At 41.3% G+C, this 20,527-nt stretch overlaps 2 protein-coding genes across 6 annotated transcripts in view; one reads left to right on the top strand and one right to left on the bottom strand.

Moving 5' to 3' along the window:
* The first annotated feature begins 259 nt into the window (after window positions 1-259).
* On the top strand, window positions 260-16,044 carry col9a1b (collagen, type IX, alpha 1b). 3 transcript variants are annotated; one of them, XM_029520806.1, is made up of 38 exons: window positions 260-570; window positions 681-754; window positions 1,553-1,639; window positions 1,967-2,099; window positions 2,382-2,778; window positions 3,746-3,823; window positions 4,392-4,412; window positions 4,754-4,816; window positions 4,904-4,939; window positions 5,037-5,099; window positions 6,029-6,082; window positions 6,451-6,486; window positions 6,608-6,631; window positions 6,727-6,780; window positions 7,648-7,701; window positions 7,929-7,961; window positions 8,049-8,105; window positions 8,203-8,256; window positions 9,596-9,649; window positions 9,761-9,814; window positions 9,936-9,989; window positions 10,069-10,122; window positions 10,215-10,268; window positions 10,352-10,405; window positions 10,550-10,603; window positions 11,059-11,103; window positions 11,208-11,261; window positions 11,342-11,395; window positions 11,529-11,582; window positions 12,310-12,381; window positions 12,517-12,552; window positions 12,656-12,700; window positions 12,794-12,826; window positions 12,927-13,073; window positions 13,768-13,822; window positions 14,705-14,893; window positions 14,976-15,053; window positions 15,168-16,044. In XM_029520806.1, the coding sequence occupies exons 1-38, from the start codon at window positions 554-556 to the stop codon at window positions 15,359-15,361; spliced, it is 2,769 nt and encodes a 922-aa protein (XP_029376666.1). In that variant the 5' UTR covers window positions 260-553; the 3' UTR covers window positions 15,362-16,044. The 3 variants fall into 3 exon arrangements, with proteins under 3 accessions (XP_029376666.1, XP_029376669.1, XP_029376670.1); XM_029520809.1 differs by lacking the exon at window positions 1,553-1,639; XM_029520810.1 differs by lacking the exons at window positions 260-570; window positions 681-754; window positions 1,553-1,639; ... (2 more) ...; window positions 3,746-3,823; window positions 4,392-4,412 and adding an exon at window positions 4,201-4,339 and having other exon boundaries at window positions 15,168-15,361.
* An 807-nt stretch (window positions 16,045-16,851) lies between these two features.
* LOC115055795 (collagen alpha-1(XIX) chain) overlaps window positions 16,852-20,527 on the bottom strand; it is an 88,748-nt gene continuing 85,072 nt past the window's right edge. For all 3 annotated transcript variants that reach the window (XM_029521819.1, XM_029521818.1, XM_029521817.1), the window contains one exon: window positions 16,852-20,040. In XM_029521819.1, the coding sequence (XP_029377679.1) occupies window positions 19,916-20,040 (125 nt within the window). In that variant the 3' untranslated portion in view covers window positions 16,852-19,915. The remainder of the gene's footprint in view (window positions 20,041-20,527) is intronic.

Genomic DNA, 20,527 nt, shown 5'->3' on the forward strand with positions numbered 1-20,527 from the left:
TTATCATATCTAGATATTATCATTACAATGGAAAATATATGTACATGAGCAGCAGCCATGAGAAGCATTAGGGTTATTTTCTGCCTCCTGCAGCATGAATCACACCTTCTTTGTGATTTTCAAGATGACTACAATGGAAACAATGCTGCCTGAATACCAAGCAACCACAGAAATCACAGAAAATGTAGAGCCCCAATAATGCTGGATGAACAGAACCACCACATGGGAACGTTGTTGCTTTATCAGTTATATTTATATATAAAAAAAAAATAATAATCATTGAAATAAACCTGGGATAGGATGTCACTGCATGCTTGAAAATAAATCAAACCCAAGGTGGTTGGAGGACAACCACAGTGGAATGCAGAGCTGACACTCTGGAAGCTGTTGACTCAGTCCCCCAAATAAATGTCAAGCCTATAAGAGACCCCTCACTGTGACCTGGAGCTTTTCACTCCTGCTGAGGGAGCAGCTGTAGAGGGTCTCTTCTGGAAGCCAATCTGCGGAAACACCCAGCAGCAGGTGCTTTTTCATTTCCAGACCAAGCAATGAAATGGGTGGAGTCAAAAGGTAAATAATTGGCTTAATAGAGACTGTACCTATAATATGATTTGTCATTACCAGTGTTATGCAAATGATTCCAACTGCTCAAGAGTAACACAGTTCTTATTATGTTCCAGAAATATCCTTCTGTATTCATTGTGCTGCTGCTACGTGATCCCAAAGTATCTTTGCACAGGACTGCATTCTCAGAGTAAGTAGTCCTCCACAGAGAAACTGACAAGATAATACATTTAACTATTTAAATTTCATCATTTAAAATTGAATGCATTTCTCCAGTGCTGGGTAATTCCATACCGATTGTCAGCAAGTGTCAACTGAAAACATGCATACATACAATAATCATGCTGGTGTTCCTGTTTGTAGGAGCAGTTTCTCTGCCTTACTGTGTCTTCTCCCTGACGTACTGAATAACTTATTCATATGTACTGAGCTTTATTAGCCATTTCTCTTTTATAGCTGACACAATCTGCTAATTGACATCCCTCAATATGATGCACTTATATGACTGCATTCTTACATTTTCATTAGCCAATTTTTGTCTTTCATCCTGACAGACTGCTGGCCTTATCTATATTTTATGACATGTTTACCGCTCAGCATTAACATTTCTGGGTAAAAGCGTTCAGCTCTCTGGCTGTTTCTAAATGTACGTACTGGTAATGTATGAAATGTATTGATACATATATTTTTGGCCACACATTTTAACAGTGTTAAATGGTCATTATAATATTGGTCCCCCATGGAGCCAGCCCTTTACTCAAACTTGATGAACACCGTTAACTTCCTGTCCAGATGTGCAAGAACAGGAAAATCTAGAGCTTAAGTGTTAAAGAGGAACCCACAAACAGTGAGAGATAGTTCAATATTTATTCAAGGCAGTGGTGCAGCTCTCCAAACACCAAGCTGTTATTCCCTCCTTGCAACACACACACATACACACACACACACACTATCTACTAATGGCCTGTCTTCTGTTTCCACGTTGCAGCTGTGCGGCTTTCACCTCAAGTTGGCATTCATTTGGCACAACAATCCATGTGCCCACAGATAAATGTCGGGGGGGATCGTTTCCCAGGTGGTTTCACTGAAAACTTGTAGCATAGTTGTCTTCATACTTTTTATTTCTTTATTTCTGTGACATTGACCCTGCCATTGTCAAAAATTCTGCACAGCAACATGAGGCTTATGTAACATATTGCAGAAAAACACCAATTATGTACAGTTAGCCATTAATAGCTTGCAATCTTGTTGAAGGGCTTACACTTTCTCTCTATGGAAATGTTACTTTGACAGCATTATAAAAAGTGTTATTCAGCAAGAGAAAATGATCAACTCGAGATCCTGAGCGACCTCTGAGATGATTTTCAATTGAACCACTCCTCTTCGTCCCCTGTGCCTTTAGGATTTTACATCATGTCCCAGTTCCACATTGCTGAGCTGGCAAGAAGGGGGAGAGTGAAAAAGGTCATTGGATCATCTCCTCAGCATGTTGCCTATCAAATAGGTCCAGCATTCAACTTCAGAATCAACACAAGGTGAGCTGCAAAGTTCCCAAGGCAAGAGGGACATCTAGTGGTTGAGCCAGTGTGACTTAATTTACCCTGTCCATGGTCCTGAATGTCCAGGATGGGTCACATTTCCATCACATCGCTTCTGAAATGAATGACATGATGAAAGTTTTTCTCTCTATATTATGAAATATATAACTTTTCCATCACGAACACAATAGTTTCCAATGACAATGACAGGTAACAGGTGTTGATTTTTAACAGAAGATGGAAGCTTGAGGTTTCACAATAGTCCATCCTCTGTTTCAGATCAGCTTATCCACGGGGACTGCCGGAGGAGTTTGTTTTTGTGGCCGTGCTGCGCATGAGTTCAAGGAACATAAATAAAAAGTGGAATATCTGGCAAATACAGGATGTGAATGGCAACGAGCAGCTGGCCATCGGACTCAACGGGGAGTCGAGGTCACTGGAGTTTACCTTCACAGTGCAGGGCAGTGGGAGGCAGACTGTGGTTTTCAGCCCCCAGGTTTCTCTTTTCAACGACCAGTGGCACAGAGTCCTGCTTGATGTCCGCAGGAGCTCCGTCACCCTTTTGGTTGACTGTGTCATGATTGGTTCCCAGAGCATACAGTCCCGGGAAAAAGTCAGTTTGGATGGGTTCACGTTGATTGGAAAACTTAAAGACAACCCAGTGATGGCAATTCCGGTAGGTCTGACAACTCACCCAGCTTGTGCAGGAAATGCTGCCAAAGACCTGCAAAGTATCACTCAGAGATCATCCAGCATCAGATCAGGAAGCCCTCCAACCCTATTAGACTGCTTCCATTTTGACTTCATATTTTCAGCCTACAGTTACATTACCATATTAACATTGCGGTTTCTTGCATGATTTCAACTCATGCATGTTAAATTAATTTCACTTCGGGTTTAAGCTACTTGCTTAAGGCAGAATGAGCTCTTAAAATATGAGTAATTATTACTGCTCTATGTATTAACCTTTTGCCAACTATCACCATTTTTAAAAGTCGTGTTTTTGTTTTTTGTTTTTAACTCATATTTTTAGGTTAAGACAAAAGCTGTATCTGTGTCTTTTGACACAGATACAGCCTCTCCTGGCCTCTCCTCTAAGAAAAGCAGTTTTCTATGACTTAGCTCTGTCAAAGTAAAGACTGCCGTCTCCCTGTTAGTGCTGTCACCCTGCACTCTGAAGACAGAGTCCTGATCGCTGGGAATCCCTGTGTTTTCTCACCACCCTGTTTGTAAAGCCCACAGGCTACCAGTCAGAGTCCAGCACAAGTCAGCTGCGTCTCCATTCGGGCTCCACCGACAAATATGTGCAAATTGTTGCAGGTTGTGGTGAAAACACGACGTGAGCACAAACCGAAGCATCAGGCCCTTTCTTTCCAAAGGCATGTTGCTGCACAACTCATGATGTGGCAACACGTTGATCACACGATAGGTCCGTGATAATACTCCAATGATGAGATCCACCAAGTGATCAATAAGCTTTTATCCGCTTTTATATGCAGCAGGATAACTTTTAATGGAAAGTTCCCTTTGGACGCAGCGAAGAGATGAGTTTAATGGGGGAGGCCATGTCTGTGATAGCAATAACAATAATGATGACGACGATAATAATAATCATGCGTTGTTCCCTGTGTTTATTTATCAAGTTTGAGCTCCAGTCGATGCTGATTCACTGCGACGTGAGGCGGACTGAGGCGTGTGATGATCTTCCATCCAGGACATCGGTAAGAATTAAAACCTGATCAACTGAGATCCGATTGAAAAAGATCAAATGCTGCCTTAATCAGCTGATCCAAAGGTAAATAAACGGATAAGGCAATGAGCCCAACCGGTATCCACACAGTAAGAGCAGAACGGTTCCCTGATCAGCCTCCGCGGCGCTTTAATTAGTCCCAGCAGGGATAAAGTTGATATAAAATGTTGGTTTGTATGAAGTTAAATGTCCCGCTGGTCCTGCCTATTGGTGCCGTCTGCGGTGTGGCCCCTCCCCGCGGGGTCCCCCCCCCGCAAACCCGCCAATCGCCTCCGGTAGCCGGGCGTCCCATGAATAAACATGAGCCCCTGGTGTCTATGTGACAGCTGGAGGGGATTCAGTTGGGTTGTTTTGTCGGGGGCTCCCAGAGAAAGGACTAAACCTACACACTCTCCTGTCCAACTGGGAGATCATGGCTCCGGCCCCCAGCTTCAGAGGGCCACTTCTGCTCCTGCTGCTGCAGCTTGTCCTCTTCTGCTCCGCTCAAGTAAGACTTATATCTGTTTCCCTCTCTGTGCTCTGTCTCTTTGTCTCCGCAGACTGATGGGACAGAGCTGCAGGTGAGTGTCCTCTCTGTCAACAAGATGATGGATTTTTTTTATAGATGCATTTATTGGACTGTCTTAAGTCCTCTGCTTTTTTTTCTCTTTTCCTTTAAACCGTGCCACCATTTGCTGACATTTTTGGTCAAGCAGAAACTGTTTGTCTTTGTTAGACAGATATTTGTGTGTATTCAAGAGACTTGTCGTCTGTCAGACTACAATAAGGCAGTGCACCTGCTCTCCTTTATTCATAATGTCTCTGTTGTTGTGAGACATCACCAGCCTGATGTCAGCTCTAAGGGCCAGCTTCAGAAGTCGAAGCGGATATTGTCTTATCTTATCGTTGTTATTTTACCCAGAGGAGTGACGGACCCTCTGGCCCTCCTGGACCTGCAGGTGTCCCAGGAATTGACGGGATTGCTGTGAGTGCTCTCACATTGTCCATACAGTGTGTCAGAAACCTTTGTCAGTATTTCACTAACTTCTTTGTGTTGTCGTTTGTTGTCTAGGGGGAGAGGGGAGCAGACGGCGAGGACGGCCCTCCTGTAACTCCAACTCCTTGATAAAACATTTTTAATGATCTGTCACATTAGTTCTCAGCGTCCCCTTGAACTGTGTGTGTCTGTGCAACTCTTTGTTTAGGGACCTGATGGAGACGCTGGCAAACCCGGATCTTCAGGATTACCTGGAATTCCTGGAAATGATGTGAGTCCTCCATGTTTTTACATTTCATGTATTTGGTGTTTGCTTAATTTGTGACTACAATGACACCCCAAACCTGCCAAAGGGGTGGAACCACAAAGAGTCAGCCGCCCACTTCATAGGTTATGTTTGCTCTCATCACTTTCAGATTTACTCAGACTGGGGGGGGTGGGTACTTTGGGAGAGTGTGCAAAAATGTGAGGAATTTATTAAAGCAATCTAAACTTCCTTTGTAACATGATAAACCAGGAACTGAGTTTAATTCACTTTTAATGCAAGTTTAAAGAAAGGTTAGGAAAACATAACAGCACTGGTGTTGATGATCGACTGGTAAAGAGGATCTGTAGGCGGATTTAACTCTCCTAAATGTTTAAGTAGATTAAATGTCAAATTTCAACACTCACTCATCATAATATGGTCATAAACTCCATTTATTCTCTGCGTCGTGGTCCACTGGCTGTGGTTTACCTCCATAACACAACCAGGACTGTGGAAACAAAAGCAGCTCTGTTGGCTGCTGTTGGTGTCTCCTGTTGAGAATCCTCGAAGCAGTGTGGAATGGCTTCTCTCACTGAGCTTGTTTGAAATGAGCCAGAGGAATGCTGCTCTCTGCGCTGCCCTCTGCCCTGATGCTGACTTTTCCTGCATGTCTGTGAAGTCAGACACACAGTTGTGGACATTTTACTTTCAAGGTGACTGATGGACACGAACCATCAGTGGAGTGGATACTGAAACACTTTGGAGGTTATCATGAAACGAATGTTTATTTATGAAAACAAAGGGCTCCTCTTAATGCACTTTGTTAGTGCTGTGATGTAAAATTATATAGATGTAGATGTTAGGTGCATTTAGTTTCAAACATAAGGTTGGGAAAAACACATTTCAGCTGTCTGCACTTTGTTTTAGTTAAGCCTGATATCTCCTCTCTGCAGGGTTTGACCGGCCCCGTTGGAGATCCCGGGCCTGACGGTCTACTTGGACAGAAAGTGAGTGACTAATGAGCCCTTCCTTTCCTGCTCCAGAGACTTGTTGGTGAATTGGTGCCAAGCTGCTGTCCAGGCTTTTGGTATTGTGGCGAGAGCTGCAGTGCATAAACCAATTCCTCATGACAAATGAGACTTAATCCGGCAAGTCCTCTGTGTAATCTCCGTGGGGAACGAAGCCCCAACATTGGTCCTCATTAGGCTAAACATTGCTGGGTCAAATGCGCCCAGCTCAGTCATGTGATGAGCTGCAGGAATGTTAACTCGGACTGTCTGCAGGCTCACAACAGCTCAATTTCACCTGAGCACAGTATTTCAGTGTTTGTCTCAAAGTCTGTCTGTGTATCTAAGGTGTCCTCTTCATCCTTTAGGGTGAACCTGGGAAACCTGGACCTCGTGGGGCAGCTGTGAGTAATTTCCTGTCACTGGAAGGATCAGAAAAAAAAGCTGGAAAATCATTCTTATTTTTTACACATCAAATAATATATATATTCCACACTGAGTCCTTCTGTACGTGTCTTTCTTTAGGGTGTCGGGCCAGATGGACCCCCCGTAAGTCATTTGTTTACTACACAATCAATACTGCCCTGTTACCTATTTTGTTAAATTGTGTTGATGCTGAATTCTTGAACTGTGACTTTGGACAGGGACCGCCTGGGCCTGGAGGACTTCCGGGTGAAGTGGGAAAGGTCGGGCCCCCTGTAAGTAGAGACTGAATAATAGTTATTATTGCTCATGCTGTCTGGGATTAGGATACACCCCTCACATCGCTGCAGCCTCCAGGTGGCTCCGAACATCTCCCAACACTACAAATAATATGATGCATCTGTATCGGGCTGCATACTCTAATGTCAGTGACCTAAAAGTAGTGCTGCTCCTGAACTTTTTCAGCATGTACAAGAACACGCACACATGAATCATTCACTGATCACGCTTTCTGTACCAACTTCACGATTCAACATCTTCATTTTCATATATTTGTAAGAAAAAAAATTTATTTAGGGTAAAAAAAACATATCAACCCCATATATATATATATATATATATAAAATATTTAGCCGGCCCAGTAATTTAGTTAGTTAATTAGTTAAGGTGTATTACCTTCTGGTTTGAATTTCGCTGTTGGGCTGTACTTGTCTGTATCAGCCCACAGTGGATTTCATAACCTTTATTATGGAGATACAGTTAATCTGGTTTTGGCATATTTCACCATGTGCACTGATAAATGTGTGTCAGAACATTGAATTTGCCATCGACCTTTAACAAGGAATGAACGAATATGGCCCGCCAGAATAAATTACCCTGGATGACTATTTGCAAATAGACCTGCTGAACCAATATTTTAAATGTTAAGCATCAAATTTCTGACGGTGTGAAAAACTATATGAGCATGTTTCATGTGGGCCGGGCATACTAATGGAGGTTTCCCAAAGAAAACCACATTGTAAGATGGTAGTAAATGAATAGTTCTAAACTCATTTTGCCACTTTGACTCCTGATGATACGTGGTTGGTAGTTCAAATCAGTGGATCACGTTTTGTTTTTTTCCACATTTTGTGTGTCCACAGGGGGCTATGGGTGTGAGAGGTCCACAGGGCCCTCGTGGACCAACTGGACCCAGAGTAAGTGACCCAGCTTCCTTTGGCATCCCACAACGCTTGCAAATCATTCCATTTGGCTTTCCTATTTCACAAGGGAGGAAAAATGACGCAGGCATCAAATGAATTTGGCCTTGTTGCTAATGCCTGCGCTGTCCTTCCTTCAGTGACTTACAAGCTGCTTAGGGCCTTAATGTTGGTGATAGCTTACAGTATGAAATTGCTAACTTTTATTTTCTCTCAATTTTCAGGGTGCAGCTGGAATGCTTGGCAGCACTGATCTGGTAAAAGGCCGCTTTATGGAGATCTGCATGAAAGTGTCAGGAGTATTTTATGATTCTTATTTTGTAACTTCCAACTTCCTTGTTTAGTGTCCAAATTCTTGTCCACCTGGGACATCTGGACATCCTGGCCTCCCTGGCATGAAGGCAAGTGCCAGCAAAGGTGTTTTGTGTCACACTGAATTCATTTCACTGTGCTTGTACAGTATATGCAGCAGTGTGTTTATTCTCTTTATGTTTCCAGGGACACAAAGGTGTAAAAGGAGAAGCAGGAGAACCTGGCAAACAAGGACACAAGGTAAACGATGATCTGAGGGAACAATCTGTTTTCTAGTCCTATGAAATGTTACATCAGCATTGGATTTAAACTGACATGAAACTACATAAATAGTCACTTAAAAACACAGCAAATGTCACATGCCCCGCATCAGATGAGGATTATCCACAAGCTAAATGAAAAGGAGTGATTTCCTGCACCTTTGAGACAAGTATTATTTGAGCTGCTCTATTTCAAGAAGAAGTGATACGTGTGTGTGTATAATGCTTCTGACTCCTTGTAATGCGCAGAGAATGATTTATGTGAAATGATGTTCAAGCACAACTACCCTCTCGCTGTAATGTGTCCGTGCACTATATAAATGGAAATGAGTCTGGGCCTGTCTCTCTTTATCACCCTGTGCAGGGATATGATTTACTGCCCGTCTGTGCTCCTTCCAGGAGACAGATTTTCTCCTTCACTGAAAGTTTCAATTGCGCAAATTCACAAATATGAAGATGTTTACAGTTAAGATACAGTTAACAACAGAATAACCACATGCCACTTTGCTGTTGAAAGTGTATTATATTGTGATGTCGACTGAAATCAAATCAAGGGTTTGTAGTGAATTGCACAGTAGCACAGTTTTATCCAAAAAGTAAGTAGCTCACTTTGCATTTAAAAAGAACAGCAGCTATGTTCTCCTAATTACATGTTACATAAAACAATAATGCAATAAATAAATAAAGACATCATTATTTATTCATCACACAACCAGAAATTTCTTTGAATCTTTCAGCAGCCTGGCTGATTTAGGTCTTTGCCTTTATTTTTTCTTGAGCATTGTATCCATGCGGATTGAAGATGAACATTTTTATTTTAGTATCGAAAATTATTGTAACATAAAACCAAACAGAATCAAGACCATGGCCTTATTTGTCTTCAAGCAATAAGACCTCTGATCCATTCCACTGCATTATTAGTTCTTTATTGTGTAACAGTTAGTGAGCACTGATTTATTATTTACATGTCTTAATATCCAGTTCCAATGCACATAATTGAAGAAGAAATTGCCTTTGTAGCCGTAGAAAACGCACGCGGGCTCAGAGGCAGACTGTTATTTATCCTAATGGATATGCCTCCTCAGGTCTACCACACAGTCAGCATATGAATTATTTGGAATTTGCAGAGCAGGAAAGTAGTAATTTGGAGTTAAATCGTTTACTTTTGCCCCTTCTGCAGTCCGGTAAGAAGTGGGCATAAAACACATCTCAGACTAGCTGCCTCATTCTCTATTCAACACACCGCTGACCGGAGCAGGCCGTGTGATGCCTGTTCAGTGTTTCATCTGATTGACTTGTTGCTGTTTTTCTTTTCTCAGGGTGAGGAGGGAGAGCAGGGAGGTCAGGGAGAGGTTGGAGCCCAAGGACCAACGGTGAGATACTTTATCAATTAGATGTTACGTTAGAGCTCTTTATCTTTTTTTCCTGTCCGTTTCTTATATATCTGCTCATTGAGACAGTTGTTGGATGTGTTATTATTTTAGGGCCCTCAGGGAATTCGTGGAGCCATGGGAATGATGGGCCCTAAGGGAGAGTTGGTGAGTGCTTATGATTTTACAGCTCTATGGCCTCCATATACCTAAAATCCTTATGAATTATGATCAATCCTGTTTATTATAAATAAACTGCAACATCAATACTAATGCTGTTTCCTGACAGGGTGCTCGAGGTACTGATGGAGTCCCGGGTCCCCAGGGTGTCCCTGGAGCAACTGTAAGGGTGTCATGCTTTTATTTGTAAAGAAAGCACTTTGTCTGTCTGAGTCATACATTATTCATTTTTGTGTTTTCAGGGGGATCAAGGCCAGAGAGGTGTGATGGGTGAGCCTGGGCCCAAAGGCGAAATGGTTCGTGTCCACCAACATGTTCCAAGGTCAAAAATAAATGTGTGGAACAGGTGGTGTAAATAGGCTAACTTTACTGTTGCTGTGTTGTTCAGGGTGTTCAAGGAACAAGAGGAATCACAGGTCTGCCAGGTCCCAAGGGAGAGGCTGTGAGTGTCCGCCCAATAACTATTATTCACATCTATTATTAGTAAACAATTCATTTCATTTTGTTTTCTTTCTTTGTCATCAGGGCTTACCAGGTGTGGACGGTCGTGAGGGTATTCCTGGGATGCCGGGATCCAAGGTAGAGCATTCATTTTACAGATTCATTTCTAAAAATAAAGAATTATTTTGGTTATAAATGATCTTATTTAATAATAATAAAATTACTGGCTATCTTGTTGTTATGAGTTGTATCAGCCTCAGTTCACTGTCTGTCTCCCTGCAGGGAAGTGTTGGGAAGCCAGGTGTTCCTGGTGAGGTTGGACTTCAGGGGCTTCCTGTGAGTATGACCTTTAACCCTCTGATTGTATGCATCCTGAGGACCCCCCCACAGGACCTGTTCAAAGCATAAAGCTGCTGTCTGTCCAACAGAATGGAATAAACCTGCTCTGTTGGTGGCCTTCGTTTACATCTTATTGGTCATTTTTTCTAATGAAAGCTAGAAATGAACATTAGTTAGAAAACACACACACACACTCTGATTGTGGCAGCAAAAGCCTGATCGATAAGATTTTGTTGTTCAGTAAAAGTCATCACCAGCTTTAAATACCACGGACACCTTTTTCACCTCAAGCTTATTTGGATCAGAAGCTCCACTGAAGCATCTTACCTTGTGCTCTATTCGTCCTTCTAAAGAGGAGTAGTGTGACATTGCTGTTGGAAATCTTTTCCCTTTAGTTCTCTTTGCTGTTGTTGTACCTTTTCATGGCACGTTTGATGTTTTTATCTTTTTAGGGTTTGCCTGGCTCACCTGGACCAAAAGGCTTCAGCGGCCCTAAGGTTATCTACTTCATCATTTATTTTGCTATCTTATGTTGTTTCATGGATCCAAACTTTTCGTTCTCCTAGTGTGAGAATCTGACATGTTGGTTGTCTGTGTGCAGGGAGATTCTGGTCAGCCAGGCATCGCTGGGACAATGGGACCTGCAGGCAAAACAGTAAGTATGAACATGAGCGTCCGGGATGGTGACATGCTGCCCTGATCTTTGTCACCACTGGTGTCTTACTTTACTGACAGGGTGAGCGCGGAGAACCGGGGGAGGTCGGACCTGTTGGACCGATCGGTGAAGCTGTGAGTATTTTCCATCGACTGAATTTCTATTGTTTTCTATTGTTTCTTTGTTGCTCATATTTTGTTATATCAGCATATATTGTATCCTAATTCAATTTTTTACTTTCTAACTTTCATTTCCTCATTCTGACAGGGAGGCATAGGAGAGCAAGGCCCGTCAGGACCATCCGGCAAGCCAGGTGCCAGGGTAAGTTATAAAGACAAGCACAATTGAATTACTTTTGGATTTCAAGTGATCGATTTATATCTAAAAAACAATATTTTTAATTCAGGCCTTGAATTGGAAAATAAAATCTTTGTGAAACCTTGGCAGCCAAAGTAAATCTATCAGGATTTATATATAGAGGAAGCTCTATATCTTATTGCTGAGTACGGAATTCAGAGAATATACAACGGAGAGGCAGAAAATAACCGTTTGTATTTAGGTACTTTGAATGAAAAAGGCTGGAAAGGCCAGAAGCCTCCGAGTCCTTCGTCCTGGCTGTTGTTTCACTGGAATGTCTCAGAGAATAGACTGAGCCTGGATCTCACATGGGGTCTATTTTCACAGTAAGGGGAGACTAAAAAGCGGCAGAGGCTGAATGAGCCCTCTGTTCTGGTGGCATTCCTGAGACAGTCGGTCAGTGATCAAAGAGGGAACGGTGCCCACAAATGCAGCATGGCTGAGCGTTTGTGAGCGCAAAGTGTGGATGTTGTCCAGTTATCAACACATTCCCATGTTCTCACAGGACTTATTTACTTTGAGAAGTCATGATTCTGCCTTTTCAGCGATGCCAACAGGTGTTGTGCACTATGAAATAATCTAAGTGCACCGTTTTGTTTGTCTTTTAAAAGACTGCAGTGGATCTCAACATATTCCACATAACCATGCTCCAAAATTTCTACTCATCTGCTTTCCGTGTTATTTGTTACAGGGACACAAAGGCGATCTTGGTCTTCCTGGTCTCCCTGGTCCTCCTGGCATTCCTGGGGTGAAAGGAGAGCGGGTCAGAGATTACTTTGGTCCCATTCAGATCAATTTTCAGATTAAATACTGCTTTCTACAGCAGCAGGAGAGAAATGAATGTTCAACAGCAAACAGCTGATTAGTTGAAGAAATTCTCTTTGTTTTGTTTTTACAGGGAGACCGTGGAGAAGCAGGAACCAAAGGAGAGCAGGTATGAAATCCTCATGTGATGTCATTTTGTCTTAATAGTAATGTTGCATCACAAATCATGAACATGTTGCTGAATCTAAATTATTTACATTTTGTTTTCACAGGGAGGACAAGGTGATGAAGGAAGCCCTGGAGACAAGGGGGATGTTGTAAGTTAATAAACACTGCTAATTTAACTGACGACAACTATTCAACAACTCAGTTATAGTAAAAATGTCTCTGTGTCATCGATGGTGTCATAGGGGGAGCCGGGAGAATCTGGGCCTAAAGGAGATGTGAGTTCAAACAGATTATTCAGATCTGCTCTCTCTGTATATGGAAATGCTGTTGTTTTTTAATATTTCTATCTGGTCTGGTGATTTATTACCTGTTAAGAGTGGAAATCCAGGCGAGTCTGGCAAAAGAGGTCCCGAGGGAAGTCGAGGCCAGCCTGGCATTGAGGGGCCTTCTGGCACACCTGGACCCCGGGGCATGCAGGGGAACAGGGGGCCGCCTGGAGTCCGAGGGTCCCAGGGTCCTGCGGTATGTCCACAAGAACACACTTCAGATCAGGGTCCTGAGAAAGTGCTTGAGGATAACTAAAATACCTGAGTGAGCAGACAGACAGAAGACCAGCAAACAAAACGATCTTCTCATTTAGCATTAGACTCACAAAGGGTGAGCAAAAATAAACCAAAACAAAACAAACAAAACTAAAACAGATGAGATCGTCCCAACTGAACTATCATCTAAATTATCAGTCGTCATTTGTTCATGTTTCAAGTCATAAAAGTCAAATTTTTTAAAATGCATTACTTTCAACGTGTGGGTAGAAGTAAAGCCTCCCGTGTTTAAAGCTCAAACTAATTCAGATAAAGGGGGACTGCATTATGGAAGTTTTTAAAGTCTTCAGAACATATTTAGAAAAAATATTTACGACACACCATGAGCCCTCGTAGTTGGTTGTTTCTTTTTTAACTTGTGCAAATAAACTCTAAACCCCAAAATGTTGCAGCAGCAGGGAACTGATCAGAAGACACAAGCAAGTGAGTTTTGCACTCACCAAAGGCCTCAGTGAAGAAACTGAATCCCTGCCAGGCTCACAGCAGCTTCATTCAAAATCTGAAAACTCACCTGTGTTGTCATTCGTACAAGACATCCGAGACAATCAAATAATCCAAGTGAATTCATAACAGTACTGAGAAGCCTCAAAATGTTTTCATCTTTTTCTTTCCAGGGCAAAGAGCCAAGTGACCAACACATCAAACAAGTCTGCATGCGCGTCATGCAAGGTAAGGCTGATAGGCCTTAACCCCATTTATCATCCCTTTTTGCCTCATTTCTTGACTCGAATCTTTCCTCGAATGTCTCATTACACACCCACGCAGAGATCTGCCCTTCTGCTGTTTTATTGATCTGCGTGGCTGCATCGATGCCCTGAAGTACGAATAAGAGAAGGGCTCGTAACCAAAACATGAAATAAGCTTCAACCTTTGTTTATTTGATTGATGAAATTTTTCCGTCTACTAGCCGTAGAAAAAGTCATGACCTCCGTTCTCTTCGTTCTTCTGCTCTTATATCTTCACAACTCATCTCCTCCACTCATGCCCTAACCCTTTTTTTATACGTGATGTGCTAAAAAATTTATTTCACCTCCAGCAGACCTGCACTCCCCTCCTCCGAGCAAAGAGTCTGGATGGGGAGGAAATCTTGAAAAAGAGCAGTTGTAGAGCCACTGCATGAATTTTCATCAGAAGCCAGGAAACTGGAATCTTAAGTGCATAGCACCATGCGGTGCAAAGCCACAGGAGATTAATATTAGATCCTCCGCACCATGAACATACATTTTCTATCGCTGATTGCTTGAAATAAAGAGTATTATCTTTTTTCTGCTCAATTTACTGAGGTTGGGTGGAAAAAGGTTGAAAAACAGGAAGCCCAAAGGATGTCGTGACCACAATTTCATCTCGCTCTGCTTCACTCTGAAGTACAAGAGCTCCTGGACCGTTGCCTCTATGAGAGTTGCGTTGGGATTTCAGAAATGAGTGTTCATTTGCTACAGCATTATTTGTGACAAAGTGCAGGTTAAAAAAAATTCCAATGATAACAGTCAGCTGAAGCTAACTGATTAGAAACGGTCCATGTGTTTTATTGTTTTCCTCCTGCTCCAACAGAACAGCTCGCCCAGTTAGCAGCTAGTCTGAGGAGGCCGGAGTCTGGTGTGGCTGGTTTACCCGGGAAGCCTGGACCTCCAGGGCCTCCCGGACCTCCAGGAGACAATGGTTTCCCTGGGCAGGCTGGAACAAGAGGCCTTCCAGGACTCAAAGGGCCACCAGGACTTCTTGGAAGCAAAGGACCTAAAGGTAATATATTTATTGGCAGGGGTTGCTCCTGACGGGGTCCAGACAATGTAACAATATAAACTATATTGTCATTGTGTTACAGGCGATATGGGTGACAGAGGGGCCAGAGGGACCACATCACGAGGACCTAAAGGCCAGCCGGGACCTCCTGGACTTCCTGGTGAGTACATTTTGCATTTCAATGAAGGAATGGAATGATGTTCCTAAGTATGGAGGGGGCGACTTAATAAGTATGAACTTATCCAAAATCCTAAAGTGAATACTGTGATCACAGGTGAGCCCGGAAAACCTGGCTACGGTCGGGAGGGTCGAGATGGGCAGAGGGGACCTCCTGGCGTTCCCGGACAGCCTGGTGTGCCCGGGCCTCCAGGTGCAGCTGGTCCTAATGGCTACTGTGACCCATCAGCCTGCAACCTCCAGGCGGGGGCCATCCAGTCCCTGGACGTGAAGGGACCTGCAGGAAACTAAGAGCCACTTTGGCAGAGAGAGAAAGACTGATGGACCATCTCCCCTGAGCACACAAGATCACACAATCGTCTCTTTGGGCTGTGGTTGGTGTGGTTCTTTTGATCACTTAACCTCTGGTCTTGTGTGAATTTTTGTGCCAGACACATCTTGATCAGAAGGAGCCAGCAGTATATAAAAAAAATCAACAACAAACACTAAACATTATTTTGTGCTGTAAAAATCTTGCACCTTCTGGTGTTTTTCTACCTGAGAGATGTTTTGATCTATGGAGGACAGTGGGATTACATTTCTGAGATGAAAAGAAATGACCAAAAATGTTTGTTTTTCCCACATCTCCTCACAGCTTTATCTGCTTTTTCTTCTCCTGTTCTCCATTCACGCACCGTTTTCTCACTTAAAGCTCATCCATTGTCTCACAAATCAGGCTCAGGATTTTGTTTGGTTTAAGGGCCTTTTCCAGTTTTGTTCTGTGTACACCAGTGTACCAGCAGCACAGCTGCTGAAATCCTTTTCTCAGTATCAAACTTGCCTTGTCTGACCACGCTCTCAGCCCAGCAGTTCAAAATAAAAAGGAGACAGGATGAAAATGTCATCAAGTCACACTGACTTCAGTTTATGTTGTAAATCTGTAAAAAAATGTTTGAATTGTGGTTAATTATATTTCCTACAAAACAACCTGACGTGAGATTTTGCCTCATTGTACAGAGAAGAGTGCAGCTGTGCAGACATGGGAACATATTTTAGGAAGGAGGGAAACCCTCAGTAAGTAATATCAAACAAAAAAACCAAAACGAACAAACAAAAAAAAAAAAGCAAACCACATGCAATGTACACAAATTTTGTATCTGGTATTAATCTGTAATGATAAATTACCAGTTTTCAGGAAATGCAAATTAAAGTCCTCTCTGTTGCTTTTCAATGATTTTTCACCTAAAGAAACCCCCAATGTTGTTGCTGAAAACAACAATATGACTATCTCACCTCTCAGCCCGTTCAGGAGTCTTTTTCTGCGCTATTCCATCATGTCACATGACCTTTAAAGGCAGATGTGGTTTTTGTTCAGTTGCCATGGAAATACGGATTTAAAATTTCCATCTTCTCTGAATCGCTCTATAATTATTTTATTTATTTATTTTTTTCCAATTTGTGTGATAATATCAAGTCCAGAACAGCTACTAAATGTCCTGCTAGAGTTTTTGTTTTTTTCTGCAACAGCTGTTTCCAAGGGCAAGAATAAAAAATGGTTAATGTTTCATTCATATCAGGTTTCATACACATCTCAACATTTGGAGAGCTTAAAGAAAGCCATTCCATTAAAATTGTGAAAAACAGAAAAAAATTTTAAGTGCTGCGAGTAATTCCCAAACAAAACTTTCAAATATGAAACTCATAGGAAATAAGAACTGCCATTTGATTTAGACTGCAACCTCAGCAAAGTCAGTACACAAAATACAAGAGAACAAAGGAAATAAAGCACTGAATAACATTTATTGCACACGTGTAAGGCAGGTGCCATTAATCAGTATAGGTAAAAGATGTTGCAATGGGAAGTGTAAAATATAACCTCTGATACCTGGTAACCACATATACACTAGATTATCATTACTGTCCAGACGTTTCATCAGCAGTTCAGCACTGCAGCATATCTGTTTACATACACATAAGGTTCGGATTGCTTTTTCAGTGAAAGGCAACAGTTAGTGTTAAATAGTTAATGATGTAGACATGTGGTAAACCAAGACTGAGGTAGATATCCAACCAAAGACTTTCAAAAACACACATTAAAGTCACTCAACACGATCTAGGCTTAAAAAGGAACAGAGATGGGTAGCAGTGTGAGCAGCAGGGAGACATTTTTAATCCAGGACCATGCTGAGAGACTGATCCAAGTTCCCCCTCATTACAAGCTTATTTACAAGATGTGATTATATGTGGCAATAGGATCAGGCTACACCACTGTAAGAACAATCAGCATAAAATGAAAGATGTGGATGTATAAAACCAAGAGTATAGTTTTAAGTAATTTGTGTATTATCTGACAATCTTATCAAAAATACCATTTTATTTAAAGGATGCTCAAATTAAGCTTCAGTGTTTGCTTTCATCTTAATTAAGTGGGAGAGCTACGAAGCGGGCTGTGACATCAGCAGCTTATTTTCTTGTTTTACCTGGTTGTACTGTTGAGCTAAATGAAAACTGCAAAATAATGCACATTAATATCAATTCCATCCAAATTTAATACATGCAGAAAGCTGGTCTCTCATCAGTGCACCAAAAAGTTCAAATCCCATTAATTTGTTGATGCTGTCTCATTTGAATTTGGTCAAGGTCGGTGTTATTGTCTCCAAGGGGAACCCATTAAGCGGAATAGGAAAATTAGGGTGATGAAAGGACGCAGGCCAATAGAAAGAAAGGATTTTATGAAGCCTATAACCCAAAGAAAGATTGTTTTCTATTCATATTAAAAGAAATGATAAAATAAATCCATATCCAGCAGGGGGCTCTTTCAACTCACAAATGGAGTCAGTGGCACGCATTTGATTCCATACCCTAAAATTAGACCCACTCACACTGATAAAATTTAAGATAAAATCCAAGCCAACATGCTGAGAAAATATTAAACAAAAAATAAATCCTCTGCAGCTTCAGAATAAGATGTGAATTATCATTTACATGTGTAAAAGAAGCATGATGACTTTCTATGATGTGAGGCATGAAGTGGAAAAAGAAAAGTGCCAGACAGATCTTAAAGGATGAAATTCAGATAGAAATGAGTTCATAGCATCACAAAAGTTCAGATACACCCACAGAATTTTTCAAACATTAATCGAAACAGGAAACTTAAAAGAAAACTTTGAGCCTTTGAGTCAAATTTTCATTATACAGTGCAGAATATGAGAAAGCACAAGAAAAAGTAAAATATACCACAGACAACTTAATTATCATTTTCTGCCAAATAAAAGTTTGTCATTGGGCATTATTCTAAAGTTCAGGTCTGCTTTTCAATGAGTCAATTGCACATTTCCAAGAAAATCTTCAAATATATGGGCATACATTTAAGCCCAAAGTATGAATGCTTCCTGTCTTAGAGGTTTTTGATATTTTCATTGTGATTGTCCTCAGTAAGATATTCAGCCTTCCACACTTGGTTTCTGAAGAAGGTAAATCAAAATCCCTAATAATGTGAAGCTGACTCAAAGCTTTCTGAAATGAGCTGAGAACACCGGGAAACATCAGAAATAAATAAGTCAAAACTCCAGTCTTAAGTTTCCCCACAGACCCAACAGTACATAGTGACACACAGTGCTGGTCAGCGAGTTAAATACCAGAATGTACATTATGATACTGTAAAATAAAAATAAACAACAACAAGTTCAAGTATATTTATGAGTATAACAGTAAGATGTCTGAAGTGGTAGTGTAGTTGTCCAATTTCCTTTGTGTGACGGAAAACCAAAAATATACAAATAAAACCAGAGGAATCATCATCCACAACGCTGTAAACAATATACGTTAACAATCAGCTCGGACTGAAAACTCCGATGAGTGAGAAGAAACGTGGGAACCTTAATGTGTCATTACACTGACACATTAAGCTTATGCTTATGTACTGTAATTACATTGTCAGGTCCCATCACAAGCCCCATTAAACAAAACAGAAGAGAAGAGAAAACCCCACAGTCACTCCTTCAACTTATTTACACATTAGATCAACAGAAAAGGTGAATGAGAGGTCACAGCACACTCTAAAAAACAACACTTAAGGAACATTCATTTCGATGTGGAAGTTGGTGTCTGTGCCCTACAGTTTCAGATGAACAGTAAGAGCTGTAGGCTGCTGTTTGACAAAGATATGGCGAGAGCTCCGTACTGGCACAGAAAAACATCTTCAGCAACTACACTGCTGATTCTTCTACAATTATTTATCATTCACAACGCAAATGTGTCATGAGTCACAATTTCAGTAGACGAAACATTGCAATAATCAAAAAATTTGCTAATTTCTTCCTCATAATAACATTAATGATTACTAATTTCAAAGGAAGGAGCCTAAAATAAATAATTTCCATATTAGACACATCTGCTGCACTTTGGTTGTATAAGGTGTTTCAAAAATCTGCCGTTTTCTCACACCTACTCATAAAATGACCATATTCATTCAAATAATCTCTCTCTCTCTCTCACACACATACATACACACACTCACTCACTCACTTACAAAGGAGATGTACCTTCTGCCAGCACATTGGCCTATCTGAATATGAACAGAAGAGTGCATAGGCATACCCATTGAGGAGACAAACAAATAATTAAGCTCATGTTCTCAGACAGGAGTGAACTTGACAGAATAAAGTCATTTCATGGTCTTGAATGACATAATTAGGGTTGACAAGGAATGCATCAATTTAAAGTAGGGGCTGTGAAACCAAGAAAGAAAAACCAACTTAAAAGCAGGGTAATGAAAAAAATATAAGGTTTGCCATTTTGTTCAAAACAAACCAACAGCAATCCTTAAAAAAAAAAAAAAACCCAGACTGTGTGTCTGTATTCTACCTAGCCCAAACCACTCTGCTGGGCTGGTAGGGATGGAAGGAGACAGTCACCAGGGTCACACGTCCCAGGAGGTCCACGAGGCCCAGGAGATCCAGGAGGGCCTGAGGAAGTGATCCCAGGAGGGCCTTGGCAGAAAATTACACATTATTGATTCCCGTGCTGAGATGCACCTTATCATTGTTCAGTAGAGCTTTGCATTAGTGAAAAAACAGACAAGCAGATGTTCCCTCACACAAACACACATGGTCACACACCTTTCTGAGAAGCGACACAGAATTACAAATGAGAGTAGTGAAACACTACATGTTGCACAAGCTTTCTTAGTAAAGCTGTGACATCCTGTATTTCAGTATATACTGATACATGACTTATTTAAAGCCAAAGAGCTACAAGATACTTTATATGCATATATATATTTTAATACCATGACCAATAAATCACATTGACATATTTTATCAACTTACTGCCTGAGGTAAGATAATGATAAAAAACTTAATTTTGTTGTTTCACATTAAAGCGAACTGCAATTACAACAAATGATGTTATTGAAGTTGCTGAGGGCACCTATCAGTTAACATGGTTAATTGCATTAAAATCTATAAATAATTATTA

This window comes from Echeneis naucrates, chromosome 15 (genome assembly GCF_900963305.1).
Source record: "Echeneis naucrates chromosome 15, fEcheNa1.1, whole genome shotgun sequence".
NCBI classification, from domain to species: Eukaryota; Metazoa; Chordata; class Actinopteri; order Carangiformes; family Echeneidae; genus Echeneis; species Echeneis naucrates.

Coding starts and splice junctions, on each gene's coding strand:
- col9a1b (XM_029520806.1), top strand. Junction 2,779..3,745: donor ACCCAGTGATGGCAATTCCG/GTAGGTCTGACA, acceptor TTATTTATCAAG/TTTGAGCTCCAGTCGATGCT. Junction 15,054..15,167: donor GGGACCTCCTGGACTTCCTG/GTGAGTACATTT, acceptor CTGTGATCACAG/GTGAGCCCGGAAAACCTGGC.